This window comes from Protopterus annectens, chromosome 1.part2 (assembly GCF_019279795.1).
Source record: "Protopterus annectens isolate FY-2018-M chromosome 1.part2, PAN1.0, whole genome shotgun sequence".
In the NCBI taxonomy this organism is placed as follows: Eukaryota; Metazoa; Chordata; order Ceratodontiformes; family Protopteridae; genus Protopterus; species Protopterus annectens.
Genome location: NC_056727.1, coordinates 1148761690 through 1148780781, shown reverse-complemented (window position 1 = coordinate 1148780781; position 19092 = coordinate 1148761690). Strand labels below are relative to the sequence as shown.

At 40.1% G+C, this 19092-nt stretch overlaps 1 protein-coding gene across 1 annotated transcript in view; it reads left to right on the top strand.

Moving 5' to 3' along the window:
- Positions 1–9413: 9413 nt before the first annotated feature.
- LOC122792490 (speriolin-like) overlaps positions 9414–19092 on the top strand; it is a 16760-nt gene continuing 7081 nt past the window's right edge. Inside the window, exon 1 of the mRNA XM_044060260.1 lies at positions 9414–9910. Coding sequence (XP_043916195.1) covers positions 9580–9910 — 331 coding nt within the window. The 5' untranslated portion in view covers positions 9414–9579. The remainder of the gene's footprint in view (positions 9911–19092) is intronic.

Sequence of the window (19092 nt, the reverse complement as noted above, 5' to 3'; positions counted from 1 at the left end):
GATTCTCCTCGAAGGGTTTATCCAATCAGCACTCAAAGCCTGGGTGGAAGAGGGAACCAGAGCTTTTTGAAAAATGGTCAGTTGTTATATCATAGGCAGGATACAAGCCCAAATAGCCAAAAGCTACTCTAACAGTAATAATGATGAACATATGCTTATGTTGTACTCCCACAGGTGCCTAGCACTAGGTTTCAAGCAGTCTGAGACTACAAGACTCTATGATGTGGGAAGCTCAAATGCGCACCCTGTCCTTTACAAGAACCATACGAGGACCATTTATAATGCTGAATCCACATGAGTGTGCTAGAGTTTGAGATTGTCTAATACCACTGTCACAAGATATGTGGGAAGACAAGATTCATATACCACTTCACCACCACTTCCTCTGAAAGGACCACACAGGCTAAAACCCCAAACCTTGAATAATATTTCAAAAGGCTAACTGAGGAAGATTAGTCAGAGGCTATCAGGTGTCCAAGTCCCAGATTCATACCTTGGCTACTTGATGCCTTCCTAAAAGGAAAGCATATGTTACTTCTGTGTCCATATTAAATTTCCAATTCAAGACAGTAAAAACACCACTCCTTCCAAAACTGTAGGGTGACAGTAAGAGCATACCTTTCAACCAGTTAATGCAAAAAATCTGGACAAAGCCTGACAGAATGGGGGACAAAGGCCCCAAAATAGGGACAGTTTTTAAATATTCCATGTATAAACTTAGAAAGTTAATAGAATAACAGGGTCTGTGTTAACATGCATTTTCTGAAATTATTTGAAGTCTGAAACTGAAATGTATATAATTATTTAGTGACCGTAGTCTTCAGATTATTCCATTGATTTGGCAAAAAACTAGACATTTTTATGAGGAACAGACCAAAAATATGATGCAAAAATCTGGAGATTCTGCAAAAATCTGGACAGTTGAAAGGTTATGTGTAGGAAACACAGGTTTTCACGCTGGCACTGGCAAAAGCAATAATAAATATATGGTAACACATACTGTGCCTGGCCTACAAGTTGAAAAAATTCACTGCTATTCTTCACAGCAAGACTTTTGGGTTCGAGAACTGAGATATGCATCCTAACTGTGGATCGTTATCTCTGTGAAAACAAGACATAATGCTATCCCTTTAGTCACCAGACTGAGGAATGATGTAGTCAGACTTCACTGTGGGCAAGACCACAGGGCATTGAAAGCCAGGGAGGCCACTGGCTTCCTGACACTCCATATAAAAGAAACAACTAAAGTTTCACCTCTGTGCCTGGTACCTGATTTCTAGGGAATCTAACAGTTATCCAGAAAAGACTGAAGCCATCAGATATGCCAGTCAACAATTTGCAGATTGATTCACAAGTACCACAACAGACATAAATGTATACAATTTCTACTTCCATGAGCAGTCCAGAACATAACGTGCCTGGTTTCAGATCTGAAATGGTCCAATACTGCTCTCTCTATGACCAATATGCTTCAAAAAGACGCCAGCACTATAGAACACAGTTTATTTTTAAACCATAAAGTGTGAAGACAGAATCATACCAGTTTCGGCATACAGCCTTCTTCAGTGATAGCAAATCATGTTATTCAGTGACTATATATAGTTAAAAAACGAATTAGCTCACAAGTTGGTGAGAATCCATTTAAAGTGACAGAGTACAAATTTAAAATAGATTAATATATATGCACCCATTAATGCCTATGTATGAAACTATTACGGAACTGCCCATTAATGCCTATGTATGAAACCATAATGGGCAGTTCCATAAGCCCCAGAACAAATGCATATACTGCCAATTTCCTGATCTCAGGCTACAGATATTCAAACTGCACTTTCCTCATGACCAAATAGTCTGAAGAACTAGATTCTCATGCTAGCTGTCTGCAATCTACTTGGAGGACTGCATACTCTGCCACTGTTCCTCAGCATACAACCACAAATTCTAGATTCTCTGATACTTATGTTAACTCTAAAATCAAGGCCACGGGCTTTAGAACACAGAGGTTAAGACCCCCAGTCCACATATATTCTGGAATTTCCCAAGTACCATCCCCAAGTTCTAGATTACAATGCAACTCTCAATGAAACCTTTGCAGTGTGTGACATGCAAACTTCAACACTACTCTTTTACACCCAGATTGGAGAACCTAAGAGACCACATATTGAACTGCAACCTTGGACCTAGACCCAGGTCCCACATGGTCTTCCACCAGTTTTCCAAACAAGATATCATATGGCTGACCACAATTTGCTCTGCAATTCCACACCACCACCCACAGGAAAATTATACATACTGTCATATTCTTAGCCCCAGTTACAAATTTAAATGCCACCACTCATGAAAGAAAGCTTGAAACAGTTCAATGCCTCTGTCAGTGAAACAGTAGGGCCTGCAGGCTATGATTCACACTATGTCACCCTTCCATGGGAGAAGCTCATATAACAGCATTCCCCACACAGTCCTAATGTTTTACAATCTCTTCTGACAATGCTATCAAGAAAGTAAAGTACATATCACCTGTCCTATGGCAACGCTGTCAAGAAAGTAAAGTACATATCACCTGTCCTATGGCAACGCTGTCAAGAAAGTAAAGTACATATCACCTGTCCTATGGCAACGCTATCAAGAAAGTAAAGTACATATCACCTGTCCTATGGCAACACTGTCAAGAAAGTAAAGTACATATCACCTGTCCTATGGCAACGCTGTCAAGAAAGATGATCACAAATCACCCATCCTTCTACTTTCCGTCTTGTCTCTGTTCTCTTAACTACTTGTATCCTACTATCATTCATGTTACTATTGCATATTCTTGTTTTTTCCAACAACTGGCTATTCTCTGTGATTTTCCTTCCTGCTCATTCCCAATGGAATTTCCAAATCATTAACACCTCTATGTCTCATATCTTTCCATGAACTTTGCTTAATATCCTGTAAACCCTACTCAGTTTTCTACTCTTGCAATGCCTAAACCAAGCTCTGAATTTCCATCTTGGATAACTAATTTGACTGCCATTCTCCCTCATCTTCCCATTTCTGCTGTGGCTTTACTCCTGCTTCAGTACTTCCCTTCCAGATTCTCCTATTCTTATTTCAGCCTACTCCCATTTTCCCTACTTAACACACAGATCTTTCCCTCTACCTCTCGTGTGCTGTCTTGCTCATTCCTCACTCTGTCCCTATTCCAACCCTGCATCCTTTCTATTTTCAAGTGGTGCTGAGTTCTGATTTCCCCTATTTGATTATTACTTTTACTCTTCCAATTTAAACTACAAGTGTATGCCCTCAAACACCCACTGTCTCTGTCTGTCATGTCCTTGTCAGTGAGTCATTTGTATCCATTCATCCATCCACAACCCCCTTTTCTCATTTTTTGCACATGGGGTAGAGGTGTCACTTCAACAGTGGCAAACACCTGCCACTGTGGCACAATCCTCCTTAGTGTTTCTCTTTGAACAACCACCTCACTGTACTGCTTGTATCTCACAGCCCATTCCCTGCTATCAATAAAGACAATCAACCTCTTGATAGCTTTTGTCAATACTGCCCATCTCTGACTCCCATGCCATGTACAGCCACCCACTGCCTCCCCACAATCATATCAGTACTGTATCATTGTTGCCAGCATCACCATTTTCTCTCCATCTCCAAGCAGTATCGTCCCTTCAGTCAGTATAGGTGTATAGGTGTTTTACTAGGCTAATGACCACAAGGGCCTTTTTAAGCCTAGCCATGCATCCTAAATCTCTGACAAATTCTGATACCCTTGATAAATGTAAGCTTGGGCCTGGGAGATTAACCTTTTACTGGATACTTGTTGCCCATTAGAGACATAGATGCCAAACCAGAGATGTATTTCTGGTTTCCCATCCAATTGTCAAAGTTGCACTTGAATTGAGTTGGGAGGAACTCTGCTTCACATGGATGGGGAGCCTGTTCTATAGACAGGGTAGTCTCTGGGATACATACCTATCTTTCCAGCAGGTACTATTTATATTACAGGCAAGGCTTAAGTTTTTAGAATGGGTAATTCTGGTGCTGTTTGTTTTTTGGATATGCAGGAGGTCCATCAGAATGGGATCTGACAATGCCCTGTATGCCAGGCATAGATCTCCCCTCAAAAGCTTATAGGAGACAGAATACTGGGATAGGGCCTTGAGGTAGTCTGCATTGGACATTTTACTTAAGCCCTGTATTCTTTTAGTGAGGAACCTCTGTGGACATTCCAATTGTTGGAAATGCCCGGTTAGGTACATACCTTTGTTTATAAGTTGCTCAACATAGAATGATTTCCTCACCACTATAGACACATGATGGTCAAAGACTATATTACTATCTATGTGTGTCGCTAAGTCCCTGACTAATGGGTCATCGCTAAGGGGTATGTTGTCAATACGATAGTTACCAGGGATAGATGACTTCCCAAAGGATACTATTATGCATTTCTTGGCATGTAGTTTTAGTTTGTGGCTCTGATACCAGTTGTTTGTTTGCATCAGCTCCTCCAGGAGAACATTTGTGTCAGTGCAAGATTCAGTGACAACTCCTAATTTGTAATCATCTGCAAATTTAGTCAGCCAGAGACCACTGACATTGGCCTCGACTTCTAAGAAGTAAATGCCAAAAAGGAGAAGTCCAAGGACTGATCCCTAAGAGAGTCCACTTGTGATTGGCCTATTTGTAGAGGTGGAATCGCCAATTCTAACTTACTGGGTCCTGTCTGTGAGCCAGTTCGCTATCCACCAGATGACATATGGGTTTGTGCCTAACCTCTTGAATTTGTCAACAATGCTCGAGTGTGGTATTGTGTAGAATGCTTTGGCCAGGTCAGGGTAGGCATAACCCATGAAGATGACAATCCCAGTCCCTATCAACATTATTCATGTGTCAGCCAAATCCATCAAGTCACTCATGTCAGTGTGCACACAATCCCTGCTAATTACCCATCTGTGTCTTTCCAGCACATCAGCATCAGCCATCACTGTACTGCAAGCTCATAATAAGTGTCTGTCACCTCTTTTGCAGCTCAAGATAGTTCTCTCCTCTTCTCACCATCAGTGACCCTAACTAGTTTGCTTCTCACATCTTAGTGTGAACGCATACCTCATTTTGTAACCATTTACTGTCACTGCCCATTACATCACCCATTCTAAAGGTAATCCTTTGTTAACAGACTCCAGAACACTGCCTCCCTGTCACTGTAGCCCAAACACTGTTAAAATGCCTCTGTCGGCTCAGCAAACATTTTCTTTCTATCATCTCCCCGGTTCAGATATATTTACTTACCCTCTGTAAAAAATTGCAGTTGAATTCTCCTAATCTCCTGTAACTGTTGTACATTAATGTCTCCTCATAATATCAATGTCACCTGTCAGTGCCACTAAAGATTACACTAGTAACCGTTTGGTGTATAGTCCCAATTTCACTGTAGCAGCATTAATTTTACTACTAATATGAATCCTTTCTTAGAAAGGGACACTGTGGCAATGTTCCAAACCCCTGCCAGAATATCCCTCCAGCTACTGTCAACATTCACTAAATCCATGTTTGCACAATTTAGTCTTCCAGTAAATGAGAGAAAAATGGTATTTAAATGCTGAAAGAAGTGGGCTCTGTGGCACAGAGGAATAAAACTCTGACTGCAACTTGACTAAAGACTGTTTATCAGCATGGGTGGTGAAACAGCCATGCAGGAAGAATTGGGTATGGACATGTATGGCACACCATCTTGAGAGAAAGGTATGGTCATTTCCAGCCAGCTCAGCTACAACTCCATTACAACAGCAAAGGCCCAGAACATGGAAAGCAGGTGTCAATACCAGGTTAGGAATGTGCTTTCTGGCTACCATATCTGGTGATAGTAACCCTAGACCTCATACATGAAGAAGTATTTATGTGCGGGATAGAGGGTCATAGTATTTGCTGTGATCCAGGTGTGCACAGGCAGAATTAATCTTCCATGAGTTCCCTTGCAATCACAGGACACACACAGAACACAAACACACTCTGACACGCAGTTATTTATTTTTACATACTCATTTAAACAAACTAAAAGAAATCAAGGGCTCAGTTTCAATCAATTAAAGAACTATGCTCTAAATGCAACATTTCCTTTCCATAGAGTATATTTCCATAGTTTTACATATTAAAAAGGTATGACTTAGCAGTTTGTCACACCCTGCAGCATTTCTATCTCTGAAGCTTCCACAGAGCACACCATGCTGGGGCCGAATGAAATCACATGATAGGTAAACATAGCTCTTTTTTATTTGATTTCACAATCACTGAGGTCATAAAGCTACTCAGAGTCAAACTTTACAATGCTGTATCAGCTTCCTCAGTCTCCTCATAATCCCTGTACATTGACTGGACTGAGATAGGGTAGACAAAGGTGGGAACTGTAGACATAATGAACAGGGACAGGAGGTGGTGGTAGATGATGGTGAGCTGTGGGGAGGAGGAGAAAAAAGTTTGCAACTCTTTGACTCTGTACTGCTGTATAAAACTGCATTATTTCCTTTTGCCAGGGCCATAAATGTGTTCAACCATTTATACTATGAAGGTAAATAAGCCTGATAAACACTGAGAGTAACTTCACTAATTACTTGAGCTTTGCAAAGCAAGAAATATAACACTGTGGCTTACTCAGAAGGAAGACAAGACAGGAAACTCACAAAATACTACTTCTTTAAAAGGTTAAATTATCTCATTTATTTATCCTTTTTCGGAAGCTTTTCAGAGATCGTGTCAACTCATATGTAGAAAATATATGCAAGAGTTACTGCAAAACTGTCACTGACATTCTTACTGAGGATTATCAAACCTGACAATATGTCTCACTACTTCCATTCTTTTTTCTCTTTTTTTTAGAGAAATGACTATTAAAAGTGACACCAGGTTAAGTTGCTTTCATCCATACAATCCCAACCAAGCAGTTACAGCCACCTCTATGTACAGTTCAGATGTTTCATGTGATAAAAGGGGATGGATGACAGTGTAATGCACTCTACCTTTGTTCCAAACAGTTGCCACAAAATAAAATATTCCACATTACTTCACAGCACCATTAGTCCTACAAAGCCAAAATAATAAACAAAGAGCAGCAAGCAGCTAGCCATTTTCTTCCACAGAAGACGGTCACAGAATTGTACCTACACTATTTGTGCATATCAGGTGTCCATTTAAGTAGTCCATTTTACTTCTCGCAAAAACAGACCAGCCTTTAAAAAACAAATAGTGACAATTTAAACTGAGTAAATACAAGGTACATTATTTTCATTATGACATCCTCAATCAAGCAATTATAGCCACAACATTTGATAGCCGTGTAATATTATTTCATATTCAAAGTCCACACAAACAAGTTGTCCCACATTAAAGTATTCTAATCAAAGTTGTTCCACACAAATCACAAAGCCAGAAAAATATTTCCCAATCTGCCTGGTTGATCACTGCCAGCATTATTGTAAAAACAGTAATAAACACTTTCCTCACCACTGCCTTCCCCTCATTCCAACCTTCCAGACAAATTAGCCCAAAACACCTGGATGATCACTGCAAGCATTGTAAAAAAAAACAGTAGTAACACTTCTCAGCATGGCATTCCCCTCCTCCCACACTAATTAAAAAGCAAGAAACGTTGCCCAAAACATCTGGTTGATCACTGTCAGTATTGTAAAAGCAGTAATAATAGCATGCCATTCCTCTCATCCTAACCTCCCACACAAATTAAAAAGTAAAAAAACACTGGCCGAAAAACAACAGTAATAGCACTTCTCACCACATCATTTTCCTCATTCCAACCTCCCACACAAATTGCAAAGCCAGAAAAAATGGCCAAAATGTCTGACTGATCACTGCAAGTATTGTAAAAACAGTAATAACACTCCTCTCAACCATATTATTCCCCTCTTTCCAAACTTCCACACAAATTAAAAAGCCAGAAAAATTACCAAAATAAAAATCTAGTTAATCACTGCCAGCAGCATTACTGTAAATATTCAAACAACACATCCCTCACCTATACCATGTTAACATTTCTTCTCTGGTCAGTCAAAACTTAATTGATAATTCCTGCTTTTAATAGGATTGCAAACGATTTTTTGATGCTGCTTCACTCCCATATTTTGAATGTTGTGAGGTCTGTACTGTACTACTATCTCCTCACACAGTTTAATCAAACGTAATGTGACTTGAACATTAGCAAATCAAATGGAACCCCACTCCCCTAGAGCAGCTGATATTCTGCAAGCACATTTTACTTTAAATTACTGCTATCACTTTATTTTTGGAGCAACATAACATTGCTCTAAAAATTAAAAAAAAAGAGAAGAGGTGCCTCACACACAAATAAATAGAGAAAAGGTACCATGCGTAAGGCTGACCCTGCCAACAGTTATAACCAGACTACTTGCAGAAAACTAGTCCCTGTGTTTAATCATTTTTATCAGCAACCCATGTATCTATGTATTTGAAACTTAAACAGATAATTATTCCCACAATCATTTTTATGACCAACCAACACAGCTAACATTCACAAACTTATCAATAGTTCCCAGTTAATGAAAAATTGTAAACAGAAAAAATTTAATTTTGCAAAAATACCATGCACTAGATGTTAACATATATAAACAGATGCATAGTTTGCCATTATTAAAATATAACTACATACCAGATATTAAAAAGAGTTTGTATACCTTGTCATCATATTTCTCGACTGTCCAGATTTTTGACCTGCTCCTCATAAAATATGTGGTTTTCTGGCAGATCACTGGGGATTCTCACAAATAACGAGAGACATTTGAATTTCAGACTATTATTCAGAAAATGCATTCTAAGCTGCTGCGGTAGCGTTGACGCCTCACAGTAAGACGTTGTCCTGTTCGATTCTCAGCTAAAGCGTCTTCTGTGTGGAGACATGCGTGAATTCGTTGAAGGTTGTGCGTCAGGCCTGGCAAGTCGGTACGCAAAAATCTACTGCCAATCATTAGCGGACCGGAGTTCCGCTGTGGCGACCCCTAACCGGGAAAAGCCGAAAGATACAACAACATTCAGAAAATGCATTCTAACACAAAACCTTTTATTTTTACACATTTCTAAGTTTATAATGGCAGACATTTGAATTTCAGACATCATATCATTCAGAAAAGGCATACTAACACGAATCCTTTTATTTTACATTTCGAAGTTATAGTATTTAAAAAATATGGCTTTGTCTGGATTTCTTGCGCCAAGGTGCTAAGAGGTTGAGAGTTGCGCTAGTCACTTGTGAAATATATTCAAAGACGTTGTGTTCTAAATGCCAGATCACACTGGATGATACCCGCTAAATAACCCGGCCGTAACTAAGTCCTGCCCCTCCCAGTTCCTCGGCCTGTGACGTCACAAGCGATGAAAGTGGGGTCTACTCAGTCATAGGACTCTACCTCCAACTGTTATTGGCTTATTGGCCGAGACACGTTATAATGGATTGTGACGTACATAATACGTAAACCTTCTACATCTTATTTAACCTGGCAAAATATTACAGTTGTTAATACAACAAAGTTTAAGCCACTAAACGTTCGCATACAGAGAGAAATGGAAAGAATGCAAAGTGACATGTCAAAAACGAAAGAAAAACAACTAGCTAATGTTTCAAAACTTTTACAGGAAGATTTTGCTTGTAGGGTTGAAGTTGATCCATACCAGCAGACTGGCCCTTATCCTCAATACAGATCATCTCCAAGCGTTCTCTTTAAGACAGAAATGGAAAGCATGCAAAGTGAAACGTTAAAAATGAAAGAGCTGCTAACTACTGTTTCACAACTTTTGCAGGAAGATTTGGCTCATAGGACTCAAGCTGATTCTCACAAGAAGACTGGCCCACATCCTCAACACAAATCTTCAGGGCACCGAGCACCTGTAAAAGGTAATCTTTACAATGAGCTCCGTTTCAGTTCATTTCTTGTTTGTGGGAAAGATAAACCTGAGTTTGGAATTATCTACCTGTTACTTTATCACTAGTGGGGTACCGGACAACTCTCAACCGTTTAGCACAAGATATCTGGACAAAAACAAAAATAATGGGGAGGGGGAGGGGTGACAACTGCTCCAACTTATGGCCCTTGTAAACTTACAGGATAACTAGAATAAAAGGTGCTGTATTACCAAGCATTTTCTGAAATATATGAAATCTAAAACTTAAAATGTCTGCCCTTATTGAATTCAGTCCTCACTGATTTGCAATAAACCCCACAATTTATAAGAACGGATCGAATATGAGGCAGTAAATCCGGGCATTCACAAAATCTGGACAGCTGAGAGGTAGTCTGAAAACTAGAATTATAATTTCGGCAATGAAAGTTTTACAGTATTAGTTCATATTTCTGTCAAACCCAACCACTGCTTACCCCTTCATACTAGTGACAAATATAATGCACATACTTCTCAAATGTATAGATTTTCGCAGAATGTCCAGATTTTTGCCTCATATTTTTAGTCTGTTCTTCATAAAATGTGTTGTTTTCTGGCAAATTACTGTTATTTAAGTCACTAAATAATGACATACTTTTGAGTTTCATACTTAATATAATTAAGAAAATGCATGCTAATACCTCTCAACTGTCCAGATTTTTGCAGAATGTCCAGATTTTTGTCTGATGTTTTTAGTCCATTCCTCATAAAATGTATGTTTTTCTGGATTTTTGTGGCAAAGCAGTGAGGACTGAATTCAGTAAATAACAAGCATTTGAGCTTCAGACTTCATGTCCTTCAGAAAATGCATGATAGCACAATACCTTGTATTCTAGCAACTTTCTAAGGTTATATGAGCAATATTTAAAATTTGTTCCTGTTTTCTGGACTTTTGTCCTCCCATTATTTTAGGCTTTGTCCAGATTTCTTGCACTAAGAGGCAGAGAAGTATGATACTGCATGTAAAAATGGACTTGCCTGTATATCATTGAGAATTAAGACTGACTCGCCGACCATAACATGGTTATTTTGTGTTTTGAGACGTGGATGCCACAAAATTCACCCTGAGAGGTGAATCTTGGCATCCACGTTGAAAACACATAATTATGATTATGATCAGTGAGACATTATGACCATGAAATCATTCAATTTTCCAAACAAATTTCTTTCCCACTGAATTCTAATCTAAATAACTATAAAAATGAGAAGTGTGTTTAATACTTACTGCACTGACACCTTAGTCATAGAAACACCTTTCCACAAAACTGACTGCACAACCTCATGATAACCAAACCTATCCTTCAACTTCTCCATCATCTCTGTTACACACTGTGTCCCACAGGATACATAATAATCATCATAATTTTCTAAACTACCTGTTAAGGTAAGGGTTAGTGCTGCCAGGATCTATTATGCAACCTAGTCAGCCATGATGCATGTAAATAATACATATGAAGTGCATACTGCACATCTGGTGGGGTAGTGTTCCAATACAAAATCCATTAAATAACGGCAATGACATTCATCTTTGTATCCTTCAGAAAATACATGTAAACACAAAGCCTGTTATTTTAGCAAGTTTCTAAGTTTGTTACAGGAGCATAAGGCCACGTCGTTACCAGAATGGGCAGCTGGCAGACACATTTTTTTTTATTCTACCACTGTCATTTGGTCAGTACATGCACGAACAATAGAAATAGCATTTTATATATATTTTTAATATATATTTTTAATATATATATTTTTAATATATATTTTTATATATTTTTAGTATAGGAATATCAAATTTAAAGGAAAGAATTTTACATATTATATTATAAATTATATAATATTTTCATTATGACTTGGAATGATTTATTATGAGGTATATATTTTATATATTTATATATTGTTATATTTGTTCACTTTTTGCACTTTTATGTATTATGCACATATATATATATTATGACAACTTGTATAAATACTGTTTTTAAACACTTGTCAAGTCATTTATAGGGTATTTTTCTGTAAATAGTTTTTTTTGGATAAAGTTTTTTGATATGTACCTTTAAGAAAGCACATATTCATTACATTTTGGCACCAATTTCAATATAAAAAGAGAGTTGAACGAGCTAATAGTGGTTCTGATGAAATCTGAGCTACTCAGATGAAAGCGCTTAACCAAGAGATCACTTTACATGTTTGGATTTTACTTGTGGAAATAAACCTGTGTTTTTACCAGCAAAAGTTGTTTGCCTACTGAATTTGAGTCTTGCTCGAGCCGAGAACTGGTTGCTGCTATTTCTATTGTTCGTATTTGGTCAGTACATGCTGATTTTACTGCTTAGCGTGGGACTCGACCTTAACAACTTTTTCAAGGGGGTGCATAACATTTGTTAAGGTCAGGTCACGCGCCGATATGGCACTTAACTGATTTGTCTTTTAATGAATATCAGAGGGTAATCAATGCGTGCCATGCAATTCATATGTAATGTGAATTTGCCCTATCTCGTCTTCATTCTTTACTGATGTTTTACAAGCTCAATGTCTTCAACTAGCTTGTGGCTTATTCCCTATCTCATGATGCTCTAGTGCTGTCCCCAGATCTTGTTTGCCTGCATGCTAACACTTTTATAGAATTTCCTACTGTCTGTAAGACCTGAATAGGGTCAAAGCCAAGGAGGCACCAGTCAGAAAGAAACTTTTGATCCACTAGAAGCCACAGGCTGGGGGTTGGAGGATGGGACGTAAAAATAAATGGCGAGATGGACAACTCACATGGAACGTTATGGTAGGTACATAACTTCTTTATGTGAAAGTGGTCCTAGCTTGCCTTCATTCGTTACTGATGGGACACCGTCCCTAGCACCATTATTCCTGGGGGGTTCATGGGAGTATATTCTTCAGCACAATGGACCCAAAGGACGCCTTGTCCCTGGAGGCCAAATCTACTTTGCAGTGAGTGATAAAGGTATGAGGCCTTGCCCAAGTTGCTGCTGCGCAAATGGTATCTATTGTCAACTTGGCATGAAACGTCGAAGAAGTGGAAAAAACCCTAGTAGAATGGGCCTTTATTTGGTTTGGTAGTTGTTTATTTACCGAATTATAGGTAAAGGAAATGCAGTCTGATAGCCATCTGGCCAGAGTGGTCTTTGCTACTGATGTACCTTTCTTGGCATCTGAAAATGACGCAAACAGTTGATCAGATTTTCTAAACTCTTTTGTTCTGTATAAATAGAAAAGTAATTGTCTATGAACATCAAGTTGGTGTAGCATATGTTCTGGCATATTGCCGTACTGGGGGAAGAAAACTGGTAGATCTATAGACTGATTTAGGTTGGATTCTGAACATACTTTTGGCAGGAAGGGCAGGTTTGTATGCAGAGATACTCGGTCATTGTGAAACAATTGGTAAGGGGGTTTAATTGATAAAGCCTGGAGTTTGATACCTTTCTAGCTGAAGTTATGGCCACTAAAAAGATAGTTTTCCACATCAAGAACTTCAATTCATATATTCAAATCATATCACATTCCAGAATAGAGGGGATAGATGCAGAATAAGGATTAATATGGCTCCCTAGAGCCCAAACTGCAAATCTTTTTCATTTGCTCAGATATAATCTTCTTGTTTATGTCTTATGAGAAGATACCAAAATGTGTCATGCAGCGGATGAAAATTTTTTTAGCCTGGCTATGTTTGGAATTGGAGCAGCCAAGCTGTCAACTTGAGGGTTTGAAGGGATGGATGAAGAATTCTGGATGAATGAATCAGAAGATGTGGCACTGGGTTCAGGATCGAAGGTTCCTCCTGAAGATGAGGCCACAAGAAGGGGGATCAAATTTGACAAGGCCAGTAAGGGGCTATTATAATTATGGTCCTTCCCAATGTGTTGGCTTTCTGAAGAACTTTGGGTATTAACGGAAAAGGGAGAAAAGCATAGAGGAGACCCGGGGGCCAATCATGCACTAGTGCATCCCTTGGGGACTTCCCCGAAGGAGGAATTAGGGCAAAGTAGTTGCTGCATTTCATGTTTGTAGATGTGGCTAAGAGATCGCAGCAAGGCTGACCACATTTTCAAAAAATTATTTCCGCTACTTCTTGTTTGCGGGACCACTCATGTGGCATCAGTATTTCTCTGCTGAGTTTGTCCGCAACCACGTTGGGCTTCCCCGGGATGTGCATTGCTACTAGAAAGCATTGGGAGGACATTGCCCACTGCCATACTCTCAGGGCTCTCAACACAGGGGGTAAGATTTGTTTCCTACTTGTGTGTTTATGTACCATACAACTGACGTTGTCTATCTGGATTGCAATTGTTACTAATGGTAGAGAGTCCTGGAATGCTTGCAGTGCTAGAAGCACCACTCTCATCTCCAGGACATTAATATGCAAGTGAGCTTCATGATCTTTCCACGTGCCTTGGGATGTTCTTCTCTGATAATGACCCCCCCACCCTATCTGGGAAGCATCCGTGGTCATCCTGGCTAGTGGGGCTAGAAGAATAAAAGGTTGGCTTATTGTCACTTGGTCTGAGTGAAGCCACCAACACAGGTCTTCTTTGCAAGATTGTGTTAATATTATTTGGTGAGACATGGAAGTTTCTGCATGGACCACTGAATAAAAATAAGCCATTGTAGAATTCTCATGTGCATATGAGCAAGAGGAATTACATTGATCCCTACAGCCATTGTGCCCAGTACTTTCAAAACTTTCACAATCACATCCAGGAATGTCTCCTGAGGGCAATGTCTGAACCTGCTGACCTGCTCGCTCCTTTGGCTGCATAAGAAACTAGCCTCATGGATGAGTTCACGATGGAATTAAGGATGGAGAGCCAGGATGATACTTTTCCTGCTATCCCCTCAGCTACTGAACCCTGGAGAGTGTATCTAAGCTCTTCAAGGAGATCTCTCTGTAATCTAGTGAAGTGGGTTAGGTAATTTCTGTCCATCGGGCACAAATCTTTGTTCGGAGGAGGATGAACAGAGGTGGACATTTCTGATAACTCCTTTATAGTGGCTTCCACCACCACCATAGCATCTACAGGAACACCTTTTGTCAAAAAAGTTTTATCTTCAGGGGAAGTTATGAACTTATTCGGCCTCCTAGGGATGGGCTCCACTGTGCCTGGAAACTCCCACGCCTTCCGACAAACTATTTCCGTAAGTTCATCGAAAGGCGGAGACACCCAAGTGGTGGAAGGTCGAGACCCGAAAGCCTTCAGGTAAACAGATTTCTCATCAGAAGGGGTGATGGGCTTCCAGCCACCTCTCTGTTTCAGGATCTCTAGGATGTCAGCAAAGGAGATATCCTCAGAGGGTGACTGTGATGACCCATCTAAGTCATCGATGTCTGCATCTGACATGATTGACTCCTGTGGGGAGTCCAAATGCTTCCTCTTGCATGTTTTTTTCTGGGGAACCTCTTTGGAAGGGTATTCTGGAGAAGTTTCGGAAAGATAAAGGTACGCCGACTGGGGCCTCCTGGGACTCTGGGTCTCTACTCTTTTGTGGAGTCAGTTTTGCTGAGATGGACACTGGCACACTATGGGGTGGAATGACTGAACCTGAAGGTGAGGTTGTCTCTGGGGACAGTGCACCCATGATCCAAAGAAACCTCTGGCTCTGAAGAACCAAGAGGTCCCCCGTGCACCACAGGGGTAGACTCTGAAGCAGAGGTAGGAGTCAGGCTCATGCCAGCCGAGGCCCAGAGAGGCAAGATCATATCCAACTTAAGCTCAGCCTGACTCTCCCCCTGGACCCGACTGGCAAGTGTCGGCTCCGAGACCCCTCAGATGCTACAGAGGAAGTTGGAGCAGTTAGAGCCAAAGATCCTGATGCAGATCTCTGCTTTAACAGTTACACCACAATCGGCTGCATGCATTCCAGCTCTGAAACCACTGCTCTGGTCAGAGGAGGAATCAAAGTAGAAGGGACAGGCCCAGTCAGTTCCAAGGCCCTCTGGGTTGGTTCCGACAAGTTTAGCCAGTGCCATTGTCCTCATCAGTCTCTGCACCACACGATCCACATCAAAATCAGAAAAGCTTCTAGAGGATCTAGGTGAGGGAACTGGGGATGCTGTAACTTGCAATAATGGAGACCTTGATGTAAGAGATACCAGCTCAAAGGCAGGGGACTGGGTCCTTACTTGCAAAACCAACAGCTCCAATAGCAGTGGAGCCGAGGTAGGTGGTTCCTCAGAACCAATAGGTTTAGAAACTGTTGGAGACATTCTAGGTGCCTTTTTTAATGGTTCTGACCCTTCTGAAGTAGAAGATGATCTTTTGGAAGATTTTGTCTTGTCTGTTGCAGGTGACTTGGATTTTTCATGTGGACTTTGACCCTGTTTTAGGACTTCTGTAAAAGAAAATTTTAGCAATTCTTTTAATATCAATTTATTCTTTCTGTCCTGGAGTACCCTTGAGCTAAAGGAGTAGCCTATGGCACAAGACTTCTGTAAATGAACTGCCCCCAGGCAGTATGCACACTGTGTGTCCATCAGTAATTGACATTTTTTGACCACACTTTGGGCACTTTTTAAAACCGAAGGCTTCAACTCTTTTCATTGCTTGGACATTCTAACAGTTTACGGTACAGTAACAGCATAGTCCAAACAAGCAATACAATCTCTGCAGCTCTCTAACTTAAATGAGCTGGGCATAGTTATCTAAAATTTGAAGAAATAAGCACCAAAGAAGAAACAACACACCACAAGCAGAACTTTGGAAGAAAGGATCCCTCTAACTTAAATGAGCTATGCTCTAACAGAAAGGCGAGCTTTTAATAGGAAATAGCAACAAAAAGAGTTGAAGCCTTCGGTTTTAAAAAGTGCCCAAAGTGTGGTCAAAAAATGTCAATTACTGATGGACACACAGTGTGCATACTGCCTGGGGGCAGTTCATTTACAGAAGTCATTTTTTTGCTTAATTCTGACAATTCAAGTAAAACTACTTGCCCTAAAACGGGATAGGGGAGAAATTAAGCCCCAAACATATTACGGCCCAAAAGATATTTAAATTGTGCTAAATATTAAATATTAAACTGAAAACTACTCTAAGCAAACACACAACACACCAACGTAAAGCTTATAAATTTTAAAGGTTAGACATAAAAGGTGAATTAAGCAAAAAAAAACATATTTCAGTTAGCCTGAGCTAGAAGAATCACCCGCTGTGTTTCAGTGGCAAACGAGATCTGGGGAAGGCTGTAGAGCATCATGAGACTGGGAATAAGCCACGAGCTAGTTGAAGACCTCAAGCTTGTAAGAACTGCCAAGTCAGAACTGAGGACTGGTTCCGAACCCATCAGTAAAGAATAAAGGCGAGATGGGACAACTGCACATTAATACATATGAAGTGCATGGCCTGCCCTGATTATTCTCTGATATTCGATAAAGGCGAGATGGGACAACTTCACATTAATACATATGAAGTGCATGGCCTGCGCTGATTATTCTCTGATATTCGATAAAGGCGAGATGGGACAACTTCACATTAATACATATGAAGTGCATGGCCTGCGCTGATTATTCTCTGATATTCGATAAAGGCGAGATGGGACAACTTCACATTAATACATATGAAGTGCATGGCCTGCGCTGATTATTCTCTGATATTCGGAAAAAGACAAACCAGTTAAGTGCCATATCTGCTCATGACCTGACCTTAACAAATGTTACGAACCCCCTTGACAAAGTTAAGGTCGAGTCTCACACTAAGCAGTAAAATCGGCCTGTACTGACCAAATGACAGTGGCAGAATAAAAAAAAATGTGTCTGCCAGCTGCCCATTCTGGTAACGACGTGGCTTTGAGTTCCTGTAACGAACTTAGAAACTTGCAAAAATAACAGACTTTGTGTTTGCATGTATTTTCTGAAGGATACAAAGATGAATGCCATTGCCGTTATTTAGTGGGTTTTGTATTGGAACACTACCCCACCAGATGAGCAGTAGCAAGCACCGCCCAAATCCCACCCAGCACCCTTCGTGTGATGTTTAGTGTTGGTCTACTTCTGAATAAACAGATCTCCAGCCAAGTGAATATGCAAAACATTGATTTGTAGTGGCACAATGCAGGACATTTCAACTAGTACACCTTAATTGTAATTTCTACTTTTTTCTAACGAAATATTGTGAATGTAAATATATTGCCAATATAGGTAAACCAGCTTATACTTTTACAGTATAATGTTTAATAATGTGTTTCTGCATAATACAACTGAAAAAGACAGAATTAAAAAGACAATAACTCCCCAAGAATGACAGTTATCTGCAGATTATACAGTATGACGAGGGTACGAATACTCACTATGAATATTCAGTATTCCACTTTCAAATCTGCATGCCTTGTCAGTCAGGCATGATTATCATGCAACGTCACATGGCCTTTGCATGACAATCAAATTAGACACACCCATTTCTGGGCAGAAATGCTAGTGGGGTAGTGTTCCTATACAAAGCCCCCCCCCCCCCCCGCAGTAGCCTTTAGTATACTTTTGCACAATAATTGCTTTAGCAGGGGGGGCAGGCTCCCCTGCACTCCCTGTTTTTTTTGTTCATTTGCTCAGATCTCCAGAAATATGTCCACACCCCGACAACTACACTTACTACGGTTTTCCACAGTAATGGCACCCATTTGTATGCTGTATGAGGGTTGCTGCATGGCATATGTTTACTACTTGGAATGCACTGAATTCCGTTGATGCTTTTTAAAGTAACGGCTTGAAAGTATAAGCTGGTTTTCCTGTAAGCTGGTTTTCCTGTATTGGCAATATATTTACATTCGCAATACTTCGATGGAAAAAAGTGGAAATTACGATTAAGGTGTACTAGTTGAAATGTACTGCATTGTACTACAACTACAAATCAATGTTTTGCATATTTATTTGGCTGACAGAGGTCTGCTTATGTTTATTCAGAAGTAGACCAACACTTAACATCACACAGAGGGTGTTGGATGGGATTTGGGCGGTGCTTGCTACTGCTCATCTGGTGGGGTAGTGTTCCAGTACAAAACCCACTAAATAACGGCAATGGCATTCATCTTTGTATCCTTCAGAAAATACATGCAAACACAAAGCCTGTTATTTTAGCAAGTTTCTAAGTTCGTTACAGGAAATCAAGGCCACATCGTTACCAGAACGGGCAGCTGGCAGACAGA